General features: G+C 46.3%; 1 protein-coding gene across 1 annotated transcript in view; it reads right to left on the minus strand.

Annotated features, from left to right (window-relative positions):
* Positions 1 to 10,637: 10,637 nt before the first annotated feature.
* map7d2b (MAP7 domain containing 2b) overlaps positions 10,638 to 22,505 on the minus strand; it is a 108,082-nt gene continuing 96,214 nt past the window's right edge. The window contains 1 exon segment of the mRNA XM_072584827.1: positions 10,638 to 13,626. Within this exon segment, the coding sequence (XP_072440928.1) occupies positions 13,619 to 13,626 (8 nt within the window). The 3' untranslated portion in view covers positions 10,638 to 13,618.

A 22,505-nucleotide genomic window follows, 5' to 3' on the forward strand; every position in this document is an offset into this window, starting at 1 on the left:
CCCCTCAAATCCCCCGGCCCACAAACCTCATTCCTGATGCCCGAAATGTTGATCCTCCTTCTCCTTGGATGCTGCCTGACCTGCTGTGCTTCTCCGGTACCACACTGTCAACTCTGATCTCCAGCGTCTACAGTCCTCACTTTCTCCTGTAATTATATAAAGCTGAATTTTACTAAAGTACACTTGGAGGATATCAACTGTAAAAAATTTCATACCTGACAAAGAGTCCTCTTCTTGATTCACTTAATTGTCCCAATGAGCACTTCAGTGGAGCAAGTCAACATTTATTGCCCCTCTCTAGTTGTCCTGAGGAGTTGGTGGTGATTGTGGGTCTTCCTGAACTGAAGCATATTTTGTGAAGGAACTCTCAAAGTGCATTCAAGGAGTTTGACTCCGTGATATTGAAGAATTGGTAACATACACACAAATATGGATTATGTGTGACTTGGAGGAGATGGGTATTCCACACACCAGATGTCCTTGTCCTGCTAAGTCACTGAGGACAGCTACCAGCAGATCGAATGAAACCGTGGCAAGTTGTGGCAGTACATCTTGAATTGTATGAACAGCAGACTCCGTATACTGGATGGTAGACGGTTTGGTTATTTCAGTTACTGGATTGAGGCAGTGTTCAAAGGAACTGCTTTGTCTGGGATGGTGGCAACTTGATTGAATTTTTTGAGGAGGTGACAAAGGTGATCGATGAGGGTAGAGCAGTGCATGTTGTCTACATAGATTTTAGTAAGGCTTTCAACAAGGTCCCTTATGGTAGGCTCATTCGGAAGACTAAAATGCATGGGATCCATTGTGACTTGGCTTCAGAATTGGTTTACTGGATTAGTGGTGCTGGAAGAGCACAGCAGTTCAGGCAGCATCCAACGAGCAGCGAAATCGACGTTTCGGGCAAAAGCCCCAATGGCTTGTGCCCGAAACGTCGATTTCGCTGCTCGTTGGATGCTGCCTGAACTGCTGTGTTCTTCCAGCACCACTAATCCAGAATTTGGTTTTCAGCATCTGCAGTCATTGTTTTTACTTTTCAGAATTGGTTTGCCCAGAGAAGGCAGAAAGCAGTGGTGGAAGGGTGTTTTTCTGGCTGGAGGTCTGTGACAGGTGGGGTTTTGCAAGGATCCATATTGGGACTTGTGCTGTTTGTGATATATTTATAAAAGACTTGGGATGAAAATGTAGATGGGTGAGTCAGTAAGTTTACAGATAATGCAAACTATCTACAACTGTCAAAGGATACAGTAGGATATGGGTGGAGAAATGGCAGATGGAATTTAATCTGGGCAAGTGTAAGGTACTGCACATTGGGAGCTCCAATGTTAAGGAAAAGTAGACAGTTAATGGCAGGACTCTGAGCAGCATTGATCCACACAGGAATCATGAAGTTCATGTCTATAGCTTCCTGAAAATGGCCACTCAAGTAGATAGGGTGGTAACGAAGGTGGATGGCATGCTTGCCTTTATTGGTCACAGAACTGAGTACAAGAATCAGGATGCCATGCTGCAGCATTCTAAGACCTAGACTACTACATTCAATTCTGGTCACCACATTAAAGGAAGGACATGGAGGCTTTGGGCAGAGTGCAGAGAGATTACCAGGATGCTGCCTGGATTAGAAGGCATGGACTATAAGGTATGGCTAGAAAAACTCAGATTGGATTCTCGAGAGTGGTGGAGGCTGAGGGGAGACTTGATAAGATTATAAGATTCATAGCTAGGGTTGATGGTCAGAATCTTCTTCCCAGAGTTGAAATATCTAATACGCGGGAGCACGTAATTAAAGTAAGAGGAGAAAGTTCAGAGGAGATGTGAGGGGCAAGTTCTTTTTCACAGAGAGTGGTAGGAGTCTGGAACGTGCGACGTGGTGTTGTAAGCCAATATGATAGGTGCATAGAAGAAACTTTTAGATAAGCACATGAATCTATAAAGAATTGAGGGATATGGACCAAAGGCAGACAGAAGGGATGAGGTTAATTTGCCATCATGTTCGGCACATCATTGTGGACCGAAGGGCCTGTTCCTGTGCTGTAGAGTTCTAGGTTCTATCCAGGTCATTCATGGGATCACAACTGGTCAAGACTCTGGCACTGACCCCTGTGGCATTGAGTTAGTCGCCACGGTGTTCCCAGTGGAAAATAATAAAGTTATCCTGACTCAGACTCCTACCTTTCAGGCTCTACAATCTTTAACCCTGCTTCTTCACAAGACTGCCGACTTTCAGTGACTAGATTCTCCCGTTGATCTGTGATTAATGTTTTTTGCTGCCAATATTCTCCCCAGCTGCAGCAAATAAAGTCTGGATCAAATACCTTTATTTGCTGAGTTTAATTCATTGACACAGTTTGTGCAGTTACCTGCCATTCTGGCAAAGTCCAATCGACCAAACATTTATTCATTGTTGATTTTATCCATTTTTTAATGTACTTCTATGTTCCTAACCATTTTTAATTCTTCCTTTATTGGTAATTCACCTCATTCACCATTAGTCCACTTTGTTCTTGAAACCATGCTGATTAACGAACTTATTAATTCCCGGATTCCACAGCCCCATTTTATTTACTTCTTCTCATCACTTTTGTATTCAAGCCTGTGCAAGTTTGCTTCTTTTGATGTATCAAACATTAATCCATGAATTTGGATTACTGCAGTCCATTTCAAATATTTTCTGACAAGACCATCTCGTCTGACTTTACCAAACACCTGGGATGGCTTAGGTAATTGTCCAAGTTCTGTACTTCAGCTAAGAGCATTTCTCTCAATCCGTTGTTTGCTAAATCCAATTAACTACGTGTTTTTAAAAAAATGCAGATTATTGTATCATAAAGGTCTCTCTTACTGGATTCACATGATGAGAGGAATTTGAACTTGAAACCTCAATGCTTTTCTGTCACCTTGCAGTTAAGTCAGAATCCCATTACTTTTCTCCTTGAACCAGTGATTGTAATAGTACAGTGATCAGGACATACTTCGCACTGATATTGTTCAAACATAATACCATTTCTGATTCATCACACGCTGCACCACACATTTACTAAATTAAGTAATAGCTCAAAAGCAGCTGGTGCATTTTCATGATGCAATATAAATAAGACAGATGTCAGAGGTAGTCTTTTTACTCAGAGGGCGTGGAATACTGTGCCTGCAACAGTGGCAGACTTGGCAACTTTAAAATGGCATTTAAATGGTCATTGGATAAACATATGGATGAAAATGGAATACTGTAGGATAGATGGGCTTCAGATTGGTTCCACAGATCAGTGCAACATTGAGGGCCTGTACTGCACTGTAATGTTCTATGTTCTATGTACTGATGTATTGTGTATGCTGTATACGTGGCAGGTACTCATGTGACTTGGTCAACATTGTCTCTCTCATACGCTGCAGTCAGGGATGTCCTGAGGCCTGGTACATTGGCGAGACTGAACAGACGCTATGACAACAGATGAATGGACACCGCAAAACGATCACCAGACAGGAGTGTTCCCTCCCAGTTGGGGAACACGCCAGAGGTCTGGGACATTCGGCCTTGGACCTCCGAGTGACCATCCTGCAAGGCAGACTTCAGGACAGGCAACAACACAGAGTGGGCGGGCAGAGGCTGATAGTTACATCAGACTGCAAACTTTTGCTATAAATTTTGTGTCTTATGATCTTCTACTCCACAACCACCTATGAAGAAACAGCGCTCCAAAAGCTAGTGCTTCCAAATAAACCTGTTGGACTATAACCTGGTGTTGTGTGATTTTTAACTTTGTACACCTCAGTCCAACATCGGCATCTCCAATTATAAAAGCATGAGGGGCATGAATAGGATAAACAGACAAAGTTTCTTCCCTGGGGGGAGGGAGTCCAGAACTAGAGCGCATAGGTTTAGGGTGAGAGGGGAAAGATATAAAAGAGACCTAAGGGGCAACTTTTTCATGCAGAGGGTGGTATGTGTATGGAATGAGCTGCCAGAGGAAGTGGTGGAGGTTGGTACAATTGCAACATTTAAAAGGCATCTGGATGGGTATATGAATAGGAAGGGTTTGGAGGGATATGGGCTGGTAGGTGGGACTAGATTGGGTTGGGATATCTGGTCAGCATGGATGTGTTGGACAGAAGAGTCTGTACATCTCTATGACTTTATGACTCTATGACGTGTGTGATAAGAGCATAAGATTTTGAAGCAGTAGACCATTTGACATAACTAATCTACTCTGCCATTCAATTAAGCCATGACTGATCTGATAGCCCTCAACTTATCCCCATTAGCCATCTCACTAATTCAAGGTTGTTATCGTGAAAATGCCTCCTTTATCCAACACTATCTTATCTCAATTATTTGGATGATTTGGCCCAATTTAACCATTTCATATTGCTAATGACCAAAAAATAGGTGGGAACACACTGAAATACAAGCAAGAGGCATCAAGGAGAGAGGATGTGAGCAATAGAAGTAAAGAAATATTACAATTATTTAGAGCCCTGGTGAGCAGAACAGTGGACTACTGTGTAAATGTTTAGTCTCCTTATACCTGCCACAGAAAAATGCAATAAAGATTCACCAGACTTATTCCTGGCTTGGTGGAGTGTCCTGTCAGGACAGACAGGAGAGACAGCTCTAGTATTCTCTAGAATTTGAAGAATGGAAGGTGATACAATTGAAATATATAAAATTCTTAAAGTATTCAACAGTGTAGATTCAGGAAGGCTGTTGATCCGCACCTTTTCAACTTCTTATAGAGTGTATTCCTTCAGAAGTGATTACTATACACTTGAGTCGACCAATCTAATTGCCTATTCCTTTCAAATGCACCCTTGCTGGTGCCATACACTCTTCCCATTGCAATCTGGTTCACTACTGTCCTTTAGGGAAGGAAACTGCTGTCCTTACTTGGTCTGGCCTACATATGACCCCAGAGCTAAGACAGTGTGGCTGACTTTTAATTGGGCAGTAATAGCTGTCTGAGCCTGTGACACCCACATCCCATGAATGAATTGAAAAAAGAAGCCTTGGAATCAACTGGGATCAAATTACAGAGGAATGTCAAAATGTCAAATCTAAAAGCACTCAATCTAAATAGGTATTCACATTTTCAACAAGATGAATGAATTAATGGCACGGGAAGAAGCAACGGCTATGATTCAATAGCCTCTGCAGAGACAAGGCTGGGAACAGACTGTTGAAGGATTTTCAACATTTAGAAGGAATAGGCAAAAAATGAAGTTGGAGCAGGATCAGCACATTTGATTTAGGATCTCTGATCAGAAGAACAGGGTTTTTCCAACTGACCTGTTAGATAGGTGGTCTGTCTCCAAGGCTTTTCAGCGGTTTCTATAGGATGGACAGTCCTATACACATGCAAGTCCAGTTCAGGTTCATTTTGAGTAACAGAGATATACAGCACAGATAAAGGCCCTTCATGTCTGTGCTGGTCAAAACAAAATCACTAACTATTCTAAACCTTTCTAATATTTGGCCCATAGCCTTGCATGTATTGGTATCAGAAGAACACATCTAAACACTTCTTAATGTTATGAGGGTTTCTGCCTCTCCAACCCTTATAGACAGAGTTCCAAATTCTCTCATCCTCTCAGTGTAAAAGCCTTTCCCCCACATTCCTCTAAACTTTCTGCCCCTTATCTTGAATCTATGCTTCCCTGCATATTGATCTCTCCGGCAAGGCGAAAAGTTTCTTTCTGTCTACTTCCTGTCATTCAGGCTGGTTTACTTACCAGTTCCCTGAATGTGACTCAATCCAGACCAGAACTGGATAGTTAACATTGTTCGGTAGTGTTGCATCGCGGTATTCGTTTCCTTCTTTAAATTTATTAGTGCTGTTAAACAGTAATGCTGTATACTTGTATTGCTTACTGGGGCTTGTCCTGTCTTTGCAGTCAAATGTTGTGGCTCAGTGGCTAGCACTGCTGCCTCACAGTTGCCAGGGACCCGGGTTTGATTCTGGTCTCAGGTGACTGTCTATGTGGAGTTTGCACATTCTCCCCGTGTCTGTGTAGGTTTCCTCCCACAATCCAAAGATGTACAGGTTAGGTGAATTGGCCCCGCTAAATTGCCCGTAGTGTTGGGTGCATTAGTCAGGGATAAATGTAGGGCCGGGGAATGGGTTATTCTTCGGAGGGTTGGTGCGGATTTGTTGGGCCAAAGGGCCTGTTTCCATACTGTAGCATGGTACCTCATAGTGCCAGGAACCTGGGTTCAATTCCTGCCTTGGGCGACTGTCTGTGTGGAGTTTGCACGTTCTCCCCGTGTCTAAGTGGGGTTTCATCCCACAATCCAAAGATGTGCAGGTTAGGTGAATTGGCCATGATAAATTGCCCGTAGTGTTAGGTGCATTAGTCAGGGGGTAAGGGAATGGGTCTGGGTGGGTTATTCTCGGAGGGTCCGTGTGGACCTGTTGGGCCGAAGGGCCTGTTTCCACACTGTAGGTAATCTATTCAAAATGGAACTCCCGCAGCAACTTTGGATTCCTCTATTTTCCGTGATGGAAAATGGTGGCAAGGACAGCAAGCAAGTCAAGTTCTTGAGTGTTGTGGCTTCCCCATTGGGGCAGCTGGTGAATTTTGCATCTTCTTCCTTTTAGATGTTGGAGCTACTGAGAAGGCAGGAGATGAGCCGCTGACGAGTGCAGCCAGTTTGGGACTTGTTTATGGAAGTTCGATTTGGTAAAACATGTGGGCATTTGGGAGCTCCCACACCACTGATGATGGAAGGACATGACAATTATGGCACAGTTCAAGGTCAGTGGGGGTGGGCCTTTCTCATGTTGAAAACTCATGATGTGCTGATGGTGCCGTCAAGACAAACCCAGACATTCTCCAAGAGCTGCTGCAAGCTCATCATCAGAAGGGTTGCAAAGACAAGAGACAGCAAGCAATTGTGGGCATCCCTTTTCTCACAGGGTTAAGGTAAATTACAATTGATGGAATGATACAGGAGAACTTTATTTGAACATAACACACACATGGATTGCATAGGTCTTCTATAGGCCACTAGAAGTGAATCTGACATCCCCTATTGGAGACTTTACAGCATCATGTGAAAGCAATAGTCACCCAATGTTCATCCCCACATACTGGATATTGACATACTTTCTGAGGGTAATCTGTGGACACATCAATGTTTACATAAAGAGGTTTTTGACTGAATGTGAATGATTGTTTAGTATAATTCAAAAAACCACAGACTTGCAGTACAGATCACAGGGACCAGAAATTGGATTGTCCCCACTTCTTGAGGTCGTTGCTTTCCTGTTCATGGGACTTTTAGCTGCCACTCCTAGATTCTGACCATGGCTACACTTCAAAAGGCCTTCATTACTCTACTCTGAAGTTCAGGAAAGACGTTACATAAATGCGAGTCTTTTCACTCTTCAGATCCATTTTTGCTAATGCATTTCTGTCCAGTTACTCCCATCTGATCTAAGTGACTATCCATGAAATAGTCCGCGTCTGCATGCAGCAAGATCAGGGCAACATTCACTCATCAGCTAAGTGGCAATTAACAATGGTGCCACTCAAGTACCAGGTAATGACCATCTTCCATAAGAAATAGCTTCTCTTGAAGTCCATTGGCATTCCATCTCTTGCCATTAACATCGCGGGGGTTATCACTGAGCAGAAACTCAGTGAGACTCTCCATACAAATACAATGACTACAAGAGCTAGGAATCCTTCAGCAAGTAGGATTGACCAAAAAAAAATGTGGCTCAGGTACAGGCAGCTTGGATCAAGGGAATCCCTGGAGGCATACAGAGAATGCAGGAATTGACTGAAGAAGGAAATCAAGAAGGTGAAAAAGGGGACATGAGGTAGCCTTGGCTGAGAAGATTAGGGTGAATCTTCAGAGGTTCTTGAAGTATATCAAAGGAAAAAGAATAACTCAAGAGAGAATAGGGCCCCTCAAGGACCAAGGTGGACATGTAGGTGTAGAACCACAGGAGATGGGTGAGGGTCTCAATGAATATTTCTCTTCTGTGTTTACCGTGGAGAAAGACATGAAGACTTGGGAACTTGGGGAAGTTATTGGTGATAGTCCATATCACAGTCGAGGAGGTGTTGGATGCATTAGAAGATATGAAGCTGGGTAAATCTCCTGGTCCTGACCAGATATATCCAAGAACACTGCAAGAGGCTAGAGAAGAAATTGCAGGGGCCCTGGCTGATATTTTTGCATCATCGTTAGCCACAGGAGCGGTCCCGGAAGACTGGAGGGTAGCGAATGTTGTGATCTTATTGAAGAAGGGCTGCAAAGAAAAACTTGGGAACTATACACCAGTAAACCTAACATTTGTGGTAAGTAAGTTACTTGAGAAGATTCTGAGGGATAAGATATACCTGCATTTTGAAAGACAGGATTCGATAAGGAGTAGTCAGCATGGCTTTGTCCTTGGGAGATCATGCCTCACAAATTTGTTACAGTTCTTTCAGAAGCCACCAGGAAGGTTAATGAGGGTAGGGTGGTAGATGTAGTCTCAAAAAGTGTGGCACTGGAAAAGCACAGCATTCGAGGAGCAGGAGAATTGACGTTTCAGACATAAGCCTTTTATCAGGAATGGATTTCAGTAAGGCCTTTGATAAGGTTCCACATGGTAGGCTGCTCTGGAAGGTGAGTTTGCATGGAATCCAGGGGGAAATTGGCAAATTGGATACACAATTGGCCTGATGGTAGGAAGCAGAGGGTAATAGTGGAAGGATCCTTGTTGGACTGGAGGCCGGGGAGTAGTGGAGTGCCTCAGGGGTCGGTGCTGGGCCCATTGCTGTTTGTTATCTATGTCAATAATTCGGATGAGAATGTATAAGGCATGTTTAGTAAGTTTGCTGATGACACTAACACTGTGGAGAGTGAGGAAGATTATCAGAAATTTCAGCAGGACCTTGATCAGCTGGGAAGTGGGCTGAGAAATGGCAAATGGGTTTAATATAGATAAATGCAAGGTTTTGCATTTTGGAAAGCCAAATCAAGGTAGGAGTTTCATGGTGAATGGTAAGGAGTGTAGTGGAGCAGAAGGATCTTGGAGTTCAGTGTCACAGTTCTCTGAAAGTGGAGTCACAGGTAGACAGGGCAGTGAAGAAGGCTTTTGACATACTGGCCTTCATCAGTTAAGGCACTTAATCTCAAAATTGGGATGTTGCAGTTGTATGATACGTTGGTGAGGCCGCACTTGGAGTAGTGTGTTCAGTTTTGGTCCCCTTGTTATGGGAAGGATGTCATTAAACTGGAAAGAGTACAGAAGAAATTTACAAGGATGTTGCCAGGACTCAAGGGCCTGAGTTATAGGGAGACGTTGGATAAGCTAGACTTTTTTCTTTAAAGTGTAGGAGACTTACGGGGGGATCTTATAGAAGTGGATAAGATCATGAGAGGCATGGATAAGGTAAATGCACTCAGTCTTTTTCCCAGGGTTGAGTAATCAAGGACTAGAAGGGAAAGGTTAGAGGGGAAAAAATAAAAGGGGACCTGAAGGTCAACTTTTTTTACACAGAGGGTGGTACACATATGGAATGAGCTGCCAGTGGAAGTGGTTGAGGAGGGTACATTAACAACATTTAAAAGACATTTGGACAAATACATGGATTGGAAAGGATTAGAAGGATATGGGCCAAGTGCAGGGAAATGGGGTTAGCGTGGATGGACATCTTGGTCGGCATGGATCAGTTTGGATCAAAGAGTCTGTCCCTGTGCTGTAGGACTCTATGACTCTAAGTAACACATCCCCAAAGCCTGTCCACCATCTACAAGGAACAAGTCAGGAGTGTGATGGAATACTCCCCACTTGCCTGGATGGGTGCAGCTCCAACAACACTCAAGAAGCTTGACACCATCCAGGACAAAGCAAGCTGCTTGATTGGCAGCACATCTACAGACAATGATGCTCAGTAGCAGCAGTGTGTACCATCTACACTGCAGAAATTCAGCCAAAATCCTGAGATAGCACCTTCTGAATCCACGAACAAGGATAAGGGCAGCAGACACAAGGGAACATCACCATCTGTAAGTTCCCCTTCAAGCCACTCATTATCCTGACTTGGAAACACATCATCGCTTTTTCATTGTTAAAATCCGGGAATGGCATTGTGGGTCAACCTACAACACATGGAATGCAGCAATTCAAGGCAGCTCACTACCATCATCTCAAGGGCAACTAAGGGATGATCAATGAATGCTGGCTCAGCCAGTGACATTCTGACCCCATGAACAAATAAAAAAAACACCAGTTCCAAATACTCTTCCCAACGCATGCACTATTCTAGACTTGCGTATGTATTCTTTTGCCTCCTTTGGTGGGAACTGCCTAGCGGGTTGTGTGACATATTTATTTAGCTATGTGGACTTGAATAAGATTATCTACTGCTGCCTTCGTTTCAGGCAACTGGTAATAGCTTTGCCAATTATATTCACATCCAAAGAGTGAACGAGGAGAAACAGAGCTGTTGACTTGTTGAAAATGTCAAATATTCAACCACGTATTAACCTTTGTGTTAACTGAGGTGACAGCAATGGATCTTTCTATACCACTCTAAATCCTCCCTGTTTTTGTGCACTGAGTACTTGCTTTATTGAGAAAATATAAATTCTTCAGTCATAGTTTCTTCCTTTTGCTTAAATGTAATGATTTCAGCAGGACGTGTTTGGAAGTGTTTTGAATAAAAATTTATTGATGCATTAAACGTATACACATGCTGTGCATTATGACAGGAGTATTCAGCACATCAGCAAACTACACAACAAGCTATTATACACCGGCTATATTGATAATGGAGTTATTAATGTTCAGTGAAAATGGTACACATTGTGGCATTTTGAAATGAGATCTTTTCTACAACCTCGAATGTGGCATGCAAGTCTCACTGTGTTGACAATTCAACAGAATGGATCAACTTAGCTCAATGAGACGAGATTCTGTGTGTGAGCACACCACACATGTTTAGCAGTTTAGTGGTTAGTCACTGCCCTACTGAGCACTGTTTATTACAGGTTCTTCTACGCTATAGAAGCTGATGGACAGCCATCTTGTGAGAAGGTAAGCCAGTGTTACAGATTTGACCACATACACAGTTAAGACGGCCACAAGAAGTACACTGCTTTTTGGTGGACCTAGGATTTTTCAGCAATAGGCACCAACCCAATGGGAATGTTTGAATACTGTGGAGGACATGATTATTCCCAGGGCCTCCGGCTTGTCTAGGTGACTGGTCAAGCCTTCCCACATGCTACCAAAACCCAGGGCTGCCATCATGGACAAAACCTGAAACCTTTTCCACTCTGTACCTCACCTGGTGGTGTTTATGCTTGCACCTTTTCCTTTCATTCATCAACTTTGCTGGATTGCCTGCTTTTAGTTCACGTGGCATGGTGGCTCAGTGGTTAGCACTGCTGCCTCACAGTGCCACGGATCCAGGTTCAATTCCAGTCTCGCAAGATTGTCTGCATGGAGTTTGCACATTCTCCCTGTGTCAGCGTGGGTTTCCTCCGGGTGCTCCGGTTTCCTCCCAAAGATGTATAGTTAGGTGGATTGGCCATGCTAAATTCCCTGTGACGTCCAAGGATGTGCAGGCTAGATGGGTTAGCCAAGGGAAATACAGGGTTATAGGGTAGGTGGTGGATCTGGGAGGGATGCTGTTCAGAGGGTTAGTGTGGACTTGATAGGCAGAATGGCCTGCTTCTACATTGTAGGGATTCTATAACTGTCATCGCACAGATTTTACAGCAAAAAACAAACACAAGGAAAGAACTGAGGGGATCTGGAAGCTTGCGCACAGCCACATGCTAAGATTGCTGGTGGTTGTGATTTCAACACCCAAGTGTAACCTCTCCAGTGGAATCAATGTGAGGGAGGTGAGGTACTTTGCTTGATTGGCAAACTGCTTTGGCTGAAGGTTTTGGACCTCAGGTTGTCGACTCTGGTAGCCCTGTTGCTTCAAGCTGCTCCACTCAAACTGCCTTTCCCACATCTCTAACATTTTTGTGACAAATGAATGAAGAAACAACCATAACATTTGTCAAGTCCCTGTAATTTGAGGTTTGCTCACAGTCACATCAAGGAGATTAATCTTCAATTTTTGAACAGTTTGGGGTGTTGGCAACTCAATGTACATCCGTGAGAATCAGTTACCATACAAGACTAAACACTGGATTAACATCAAACCTACATCATTTATCATAAAGTCCAATGGATAGCTGATGTATTTTAACTCAACTGTCCTTCCCTTTGGGTTGGCACAGACTGCTTGAATCACAGACACTGTAAAGTGTACCAATTGCTGTCTTCACCAGTCATCATGTAAATTAATTTCAAGCACTATGCTTAAGGCAATGAGACCTCTTTTAACGACATCCTTTTGCACTGTTTTATATTTGACTGTATTTGCCTTGTTGCAAAGCTCCTTGCAGTAGTGAGGTGCAAGTGAAAATTATGAAAAGATTGCAGCTTTTGTGAAATTATTTCCACTTCTGTCACTACTTTCCACTAGTAGAGTAGTATATATTCCTCCCATCTACATATTAAACCTTGAACTGATTTTGAGACGCAAGCAAAACTTGGCGTTAGGTAAAAGCATAAAAACTGCAAGGCATGTTACATTTAGAGAGAAATCTCCATGTGTATTGACGTTATATATCCCTTCAGTACATTGGCTGCACACTCAGAGCCTATCTTTTTATGCAGGCTTGTAAGTCTGATTTCTCACAACCAATGGCTAACCTTTTCAAAATAAAATATTCCGGGTGATAAAAATTGCAGCAAAAGTTGTGTTTGGTTAACATAGCACTTTGTTCAGAGGCACGATGCTGTCATGTTTTAAGGATATTTGATCTTAAAAGTCAAATTAGCAATAAAGCAAATATAATACTGCACTTACTCCAGCAATTAAAGATGGCAAGAATTTCACAATTCCATTTTACCATAAAAATTAGGAGGTTCCAGTTCCCAGTTATGAAAAAAACTCATTTATAAAAACTATAATTAAATATGATGCAATAAATATTTTGAGAATCATAATAAAACATTTCTAACATCTGCATCAAAATGAACATTCAGTAACCATGGAAGAATACCTGAGTTTTCTAAAACACATAACAATGTCCCTTAATCCGTACTCTGCGTCACTGCAAGATCCATTCATAGTGCAATTAAACCAATACCTCTCCAGGGAAATTCACTCACTCGGTTTCAATATTAACATCCTTCTTCTTAGAAGAGAAATTATGAGAAGCCAGCAGAAGCAAAGTAGGCATCATTGAGAATCACATCGATCTTAACATGTGGATAATAATTCACTGACTGATGGAGGGATTAATTTTAATTATTATTACAATAAATGTGAGGGAGCTTTTATTGTAGTTATTTAATTGCAGGATGAATGATACTTCAGTTTGTTGCTCTTACTGACCACTCGAGCCAGAGAGAACATATGCAGATTTACATGTGTAAAAAAAGACAGATTTGCATTTAAAATGGATTATTTGAACTGCTGCTTGAAGGATCACTGTTGGTTATACCACCATATCTATGAAGGCTACGTGAATCTTCTTAAAGTAGCGCTGTCTTCGGAATCATAGCAGTGCTGGACTGATTGAAGCCAAGTCTTTTGCGCCCCTGCACCTATGTGTTCAGAACTCTAGGAAAGGATAAATGCAATTTTGTCAGCATTGAGGATACAAGAACACTTCTGCACCAGTATCTGGAGAAAAGAAATATGATGGCTTTATTCTGAAAAGATAAAAAAAAATTAAGAAGTGTTCATTTCTATTAAAATTCATCCCTACATAACTCAGATTAACATCCAATAGAGACACAGATTGAAGATGAGGCTATTGAGACCCTCGAGCCTGTCCCAGCATTCAATCAGGTCTGGGCTAACATCCTGCGTGTCGATTCCAGTCCTTGATCGTCTACATCATTAAAATCCTGGCAGTGCTGGTCTTGAAGTGACAGCCAAGCATTTACGGTCATTGCTTTTCGTAAAAAAGCTATCTCTGGACAGTTGTGATACTGTGGCTTTATGAGGTTATTTTGTCCCTTTTTAAAGGCGAGGTTTTAAGGCAGAGGTTAACAGCAGTCTACCAAAACTCACAGAGTAAACAGCTTGTGAGGCCTTGGGTGTTTTTTTATATAAGAACAAAGTTGGCACCATACAAGCAGCCTGAATGGGTGAGGTTGAGCTCTCACAGATCAGGATTTTTTCTGTTTGAATAGCCCCAATTTACACAAATTGCCGTGTAATGAAGCGATATACCCAGTCTTGTCATTACTTGAAGATTTGACCTTGAAGGTCTAAAAATCCGAAACTGGTGGAGTGATAAAATAGAGCTGGCAGCTCTGATATTCAGCTCACAGCCCTCATATATACACTGCACCCCCTTCTCCCTCATATATCCACACTGCCCCCCTCTCCCCCACATATCCACACTGCCCCCCTCTCCCCCACATATCCACACTGCCCCCCTCTCCCCCACATATCCACACTGCCCCCCCTCTCCCTCATATATCCACACTGCCCCCCTCTCCCCCACATATCCACACTGCCCCCCTCTCCCCCACATATCCACACTGCCCCCCTTCTCCCTTATATATCTACACTGCCCCCCTCTCCCCCACATATCCACACTGCCCCCCTTCTCCCTGATATATCCACACTGCCCCCCTTCTCTCACATATATCCACACACCGCCTTTTCCCTCATATATCCACACTGCCCCCGTGTCCCTTAAATATCCACACTGCCCTCCTTCTCCCTCATATATCCACATTGCCCCCTTGTACATTAAATATCCACACTGTGCCCCTTCTCCCTCATATATCCACACCGCCCCCTCGCCCTCAAATATCCACACTGCCCCCTTTCTTCCTCATATATTCACACTGACCCCTTGTCCCTTAAATATCCACACTGCCCCCTTTCTCCCTCATATATCCACACTGCCCCCCTTCTCCCTCATATATTTACACTGCCCCCTTCTCCCACATATATCCATACTGCCCCCCTTCTCCCTCATGTATCCACACTGCCCCCCTCTCCCCCACATATCCACACTGCTCCCCTTCACCCTCATATATCCACACTGCCCCCTTCTCCCCCTGATATCCACACTGCCCCCCTTCTCCCTCATATATCCACAATGCCCCCTTCTCCCCCTTATATCCACACTGCCCCCCTTCTCCCTCATATATTCACACTGCCCCCCTTCTTCCACATATATCCATACTGCTCCCCTTCTCCCTCATATATCCACACTGCCCCCCTTCTCCCTCATATATTCACACTGCCCCCCTTCTCCCTCATATATTTACACTGCCCCCCTTCTCCCTCATATATCCACACTGCCCCCTTCTCCCCCTTATATCCACACTGCCCTCCTTCTCCCTCATATGTCCACAATGCCCCCTTCTCCCCCTTATATCCACACTGCCCCCCTTCTCCCTCATATATCCACACTGCCCCCTTCTCCCCCTTATATCCACACTGCCCCCCCTTCTCCCTCATATATCCACAATGCCCTCTTCTCCCCCTTATATCCACACTGCCCCCCTTCTCCCTCATATATCCACACTGCCCCCTTCTCCCCCTTATATCCACACTGCCCCCCCTTCTCCCTCATATATCCACAATGCCCTCTTCTCCCCCTTATATCCACACTGCCCCCCTTCTCCCTCATATATTTACACTGCCCCCCTTCTCCCTCATATATCCACACTGCCCCCTTCTCCCCCTTATATCCACACTGCCCCCCTTCTCCCTCATATATCCACACTGCCCCCTTCTCCCCCTTATATCCACACTGCCCCCCCTTCTCCCTCATATATCCACAATGCCCTCTTCTCCCCCTTATATCCACACTGCCCCCCTTCTCCCTCATATATCCACACTGCCCCCTTCTCCCCCTTATATCCACACTGCCCCCCCCTTCTCCCTCATATATCCACAATGCCCCCTTCTCCCCCTTATATCCACACTGCCCCCCTTCTCCCTCATATATCTACACTGCCCCCTTCTCCCTCATATATCCACACTGCCCCCTTCTCCCTCACATATTCACACTGCTCCCCTTCTCCCTCATATATGCACACTGCCCCGTTCTCCCTTATATATCCACACTGCCCCCCTCCCCCACATATCCACACAGCCCCCTTGTCCCTCATATATCCACACTGCCCCTTCTCTCTCATATATCTACACTGCCCCCCCTTCTCCCTCATATATCCACACTGCCCCCCCTTCTCCCTCATATATCTACACTGCCCCCCTTCTCCCTCATATATCCACACTACCCCCTTCTTCCTCATATATTTACACTGCCCCCCTCTCCCCCACATATTCACACTGCTCCCCTTCTCCCTCATATATCCACACTGCCCCCGTTCTCCCTCATATATCCACACTGCCCCCGTTCTCCCTCATATATCCACACTGCCCCCCTTCTCCCTTATATATCTACACTGCCCCCCTTGTCCCTCATATCTACACTGCCCCCTTTCTCCCTCATATATCCACACTGCCCCCTTCTCCCTCCTATATCCACACTGCCCCCCTTCTCCCTCATATATCCACACTGCCCCCTTGTCCCTCATATATCCACACTGCCCCCCATTCTCCCTCATATTTCTACACTGCACCCTTCTCCCTCATGTATCTACACTGCCCCCTTCTCCCTCATATATCCACACTGCCCCCTTTTCCCTCCTATATCCACACTGCCCCCCTCTCCCCCACGTATTCACAATGCTCCCCTTCTCCCTCATATATCCACACTGCCCCCGTTCTCCCTTATATATCCACTCTGCCCCCCTTCTCACTCATATATCCACACTGACCCCCTTCTCCCTCATACATCCACACTGCCCCACTCCCACATATACCCATATTGATCCTTTGTCCCTCACATAACCACACTGTCTCCTCATCCATATCCCTGTATGCACCCCCTCACATATACCGACACTGATCATTTGACCCTCATGTACCCACACTAATACCTCTCCCGCATATACCCACACTGCCACTTTCTCCCTCATATACCCACACTGCCCCTCTCCCACATATACTCACACTGACCCTTCCCTCATATACCCACACTGCCCTCTCCCTCATATACCCACACTGTAACAGGCTGCATGGTAGCACAGTGGTTAGCACTGCTGCCTCACAATGCCAGAGACCCAGGTTCAATTCCCACCTCAGGCGACTCTCTGTGTGGAGTTTGCACATTCTCCCTGTGTCTACGCGTGTTTCCTCTGGGTGCGTCGGTTTCCTCCCACAATCCAAAAATGTGCAGATTAGGTGAATTGGCCATGCTAAATTGCCCGTAGTTTTGGGTGAAGTGTTAAATGTAGGGCAATGGGTCTGGGTGGGTTGCGCTTCGGCGGGTCGGTGTGGACTTGTTGGGCCAAAGGGCCTGTGTCCACACTAATATCTAAAATATCTAATCTAAAATCTAATACCCACACTGCCCCTCTCCCTCATATACCCACACTGCCCCTTTCTCCCTCATATACCCACACTGCCCCTTTCTCCCTCATATACCCACATTGCCCCCACTACCTCATATACCCACAATAACTCCTTGTCCCTCATATACCCATACTGCCCCTCCCACTCATATACCGACACTGACCCGTTGTCCCTCATATACCCACACTGACCCCTTCTCTCATATACCCAAACTGCCCCCTCTCCGTCATAAACCCATACTGACCCCTCGTCCCTCATATACACACACTGCCCCTCTCCCACATATACCCACACAGATCCCGTGTCCCTCATATACCCACACTGACCCTCTCCCTCATATTCCCACACTGACCCCTCACCCTCATACAACCACACTGCCCCTCTCCCACATATACCCACATTGACCCTTTGTTCCTCCTACACCACACTGCTCCTCTCCCTCATATACCTACACTGACCTCTTGTCCCTCATATACCCACACTGCCCCGCTCCCTCACATACCCACAATGTCTTTCTCCCTCATATACCCACACTGACCCCTCACCCTCATATACCCACACAGACCCCCCACCCTCATATACCCATACTGACCCCTCGTCCCTCATATACACACACTGCCCCTCTCCCACAAATACTTACACTGCCCCCGCTCCCTCATATATCCACACTGACCCCTCTCCCTCATATACCCAAACTGCCCCTCTCCCACATATACTCACACTGCCCTCTCCCTCATATACCTACACTGACCCCTTCTCTCATATACCCACACTGACCCCTCTCCCTCATATACTCACACTGACCCCTTGTCCCTCATATACACACACTAACTCATCTCCCTCATATACCCACAGTGACCCCTCACACTCATACACCCACACTGACCCCTCACCCTCATATACCCACACTGCCCCCACTACCTCATATACCCACAATGACCTGTCTCCCTCATATACCCACACTGCCCCCACTACCTCATATACCCACAATGACCTGTCTCCCTCATATACCCACATTGACCCCTTGTCCCCCACATATCTACACTGCCCCCCTTCTCCCTTATATATCTACACTGCCCCCTTCTCCCTCTTATATCAACACAGCCCCCTTGTCCCTCATATACCCACAATGCACCCTCTCCCTCATATACCCACACTGCCCCTCTCCCTCAAATACCCACACTGACCCCTTGTTCCTCCTACACCCACACTGCTCCTCTCCCTCATACACCCACATTGACCCCTTGCCCCTCATATAAACACACTGCCCCTCTCCCACATATACCCACACTGACCCCTCGTTCCGCAAATACTCACACTGCCCCTCTCCCTCATATACCCACAATGACCCCTCTCCCTCATACATCCAAACTGCCCCTCTCCCACATTTACTCACACTGCCCTCTCCCACATATACTCACACTTACCCATCCCTCATATACCCTCACTGCCCCTCCCTCATATACGCACACTGCGCCTCTCCCTCATATACCTACACTGACCCCTCTCCCTCATATACCCACACTGCCCCTCTCCCTCATATACCCACACTGCCCCTCTCCCTCATATACCCACATTGCCCCTCTCACTCATATACCCACACTGACCCCTCACCCTCATATGGAGTCAGCTATTACAAGGGGGCATAGCTTTAAATTAAGGGGGGGTAGATATAGGACTGATGTTAGGGGTAGGTTCTTCACTCAGCGAGTCGTAAGATCATGGAATGCCCTGCCAGTAGCAGTAGTGGACTCTCCCTCTTTATGGGTATTTAAGCGGGCATTGGATAGGTATATGGAGGATAGTGGGTTAGTGTAGGTTAGGTGGGCTTTGATCGGCGCAACATCGAGGGCTGAAGGGCCTGTACTGCGCTGTATTGTTCTATGTTCTATGTTCTATGTTCTATATACCCACAGACCCCCCCACCCTCATATACCCACACTGACCCCTTCTCTCATATACACATACTGACCCCTCGTCCCTCTTATACACACACTGCCCCTCTCCTACATATACTCAGACAGCTCCTCTCCCTCATATACCCACACTGACCCCTCTCCCTCATATACTCAAACTGCCTCTCTCCCACATTTACTCACACTGCCCCCTCCCTCATATACGCACACTGCGCCTCTTCCTCATATACCTACACTGACCCCTCTATCTCATATATCCACACTGCCCCTCTCCCTCATGTACCCACACTGCCCCTCTCCCTCACATACCCACACTGACCCCTCACCCTCATATACCCACACTGACCCCACACCCTCATATACCCACACTGACTCCTCTTCCCTCATATTCTCGCGCTGACCCCTTGTCCCTCATGTACCCACACTGCCCCTCTCCCTCATATACCCACACTAACCCCTCTCCCACCCCTCTCCCACATATACTCACACTGCCCCCATCCCTCATATACCCACACTGACCCCTCTCATATACCCATACTGACCCCTCATCCCTCCTATACACACACTGCCCCTCTCTTACATATACTCACACTGCCCCTCTCCCTCATATACCCACACTGACCCTCTCCCTCATACACCCAAACTGCCCCTCTCCCACATATACTCACACTTACCCATCCCTCATATACCCACACTGCCCCCTCCGTCATATACGCAAACTGCACCTCTTCCTCATATACCTACACTGACCCCTCTCCCTCATATATCCACACTGCCCCTCTCCCTCATATACCCACACTGCCCCTCTCCCTCATATACCCACACTGACCCCTCACCCTCATATACCCACAGTGACCCCTCACCCTCATATACCCACACTGACCCCTTCTCTCATATACCCACACTGACTCCTCTTCCCTCATATTCTCATGCTGACCCCTTGTCCCTCATGTACCCACACTGACCCCTCTCCCTCATATACCCAAACTGCCCCTCTCCCACATTTACTCACACTTACGCATCCCTCATATACCCACACTGCCCCTTCCTCATATACGCACACTGCGCCTCTCCCTCATATATCTATGCTGACCCCTCTCCCTCATATATCCACACTGCCCTCTGCATCATATACCCACACTGACCCATCCCTCATATACCCACAACTTCTCCTTCCAATCCTCCCACTTCCTCCAAACCAAAGGAGTAGCCATGGGCACTGCTTGGGCCCTAGATATGGCTGCCTCTTTGTTGGATATGTGGAACAGTCCATCTTCCGCAGCTACAGTGGCACCACGCCCCCGACCTTTCCCTCCACTGCATTGATGACTATATCGGTGCTACCTCGTGCTCCCACGAGGAGGTTGAACAGTTCATCCACTTTACTAACACCTTCCACCCCGACCTCAAATTTACCTGGACAGTCTCAGATTCCTCCCTCCCCTTCCTAGACCTCTCCATCTCTATCTTGGACGACCGACTCAACACGGACGTATACTATAAACCGACTGACTCCCACAGCTACCTAGATTACACCTCTTCCCACCCTGCCCCCTGTAAAAACGCCATCCCATATTCCCAATTCCTTCGCCTTCACCACATCTGCTCCCAGGAGGACCAATTCCAATACCGAACAACCCAGATGGCCTCCTTCTGCAATTTCCCCTCAGACGTGGTTGACGATGCTCTCCACCACATCTCCTCCACTTCCCGCTCCTCCGCCCTTGAATCCTGCCCCTCCAATCGCCACCAGGACAGAACCCCACTAGTCCTCACCTACCACCCCTCCAACCTTCAGATACATCGGATCATCCTTCGTCATTTCCGCCACCTCCAAATGGGCCCCACCACCAAGGATATATTTCCCTCCCCACCCCTATCAGCGTTCCGGAAAGACTACTCCCTCCGCGACTCCCTTGTCAGATCCACACCCTCCACCAACCCAAACTCCACTCCCGGCACCTTCCCCTGCAACCGCAAAAAATGCAAAACTTGCATTCCCCCCTCACATACCCACACTGACCCCTCAACCTCATATACACCACCGACCCCTTCTCTCATATACCCATACTGACCCCTCGTCCCTCCTACACACACACTGTCCCTCTCCCACATATACTCACACTGCCCCTCTCCCTCATATACCCACACTGACCCCTCTTCCTCATATACCCACACTGCCCCTCTCCCATATATACTCCACCTTCCCATCCCTCATATACCCACACTGCCCCCTCCATCATATACGTACACTGCGCCTCTCCATCATATACCTCCCCCCTCACTACCCTCCAAGCCCCCAAGGGATCCTTCAATATCCATCAGAAATTCACCTGCACCTCCACACACATCACTTACTGCATCCGCTGCACCCGATGTGGCCTCCAATACATTGGGGAGACAGGCCGCCTACTTGCGGAACATTTCAGAGAACACCTCTGGGACACCCGCACCAATCAACCCAACCGCCCCGTGGCTGAACACTTTAACTCTTTAACTCCCCCTCTCAATCCGCCAAAGACATGCAGGTCCTTGGCCTCCTCCACTGCCAGACCATGGCAACACGACGCCTGGAGGAAGAACGACTCATCTTCTGCCTAGGAACCCTCCAACCACAAGGGATGAATGCAAATTTGTCCAGCTTCCTCATTTCCCCTCCCTCCACCTTTTCTCAGTCCCAACCCTCGGACACAGCACCGCCTTCTTGAGCTGCAAACTTCTTCCTGACCGCTCCGCCCCCACCCCCACTCCGGCCTATCACCCTCACCTTAATCTCCTTCCACCTATCGCATTCCCAACGCCCCTCCCCCAAGTCCCTCCGCCCTACTTTTTATGCTTGGCACACACACCTCATTCCCGAAGAACGGCTTATGCCCGAAACATCGAATCTCCTTCTCCTTTGATGCTGCCTGATTTGCTGCGCTTTTTCAGCAACACATTTTTAAGCCCTCACCCTCATATACCCACACTCACCCTTTCTCTCATATACCCATACTGACCCCTCATCCCTCCTATACACACACTGCCCCTCTACTACATATACTCACACTGCCCCTCTCCCTCATATACCCAAACTGCCCCTCTCCCACATTTACTCACACTGCCATCTCCCTCATATTCCCACACTGTCCC

Source organism: Chiloscyllium punctatum, chromosome 15 (genome assembly GCF_047496795.1).
Source record: "Chiloscyllium punctatum isolate Juve2018m chromosome 15, sChiPun1.3, whole genome shotgun sequence".
NCBI lineage: Eukaryota > Metazoa > Chordata > Chondrichthyes > Orectolobiformes > Hemiscylliidae > Chiloscyllium > Chiloscyllium punctatum.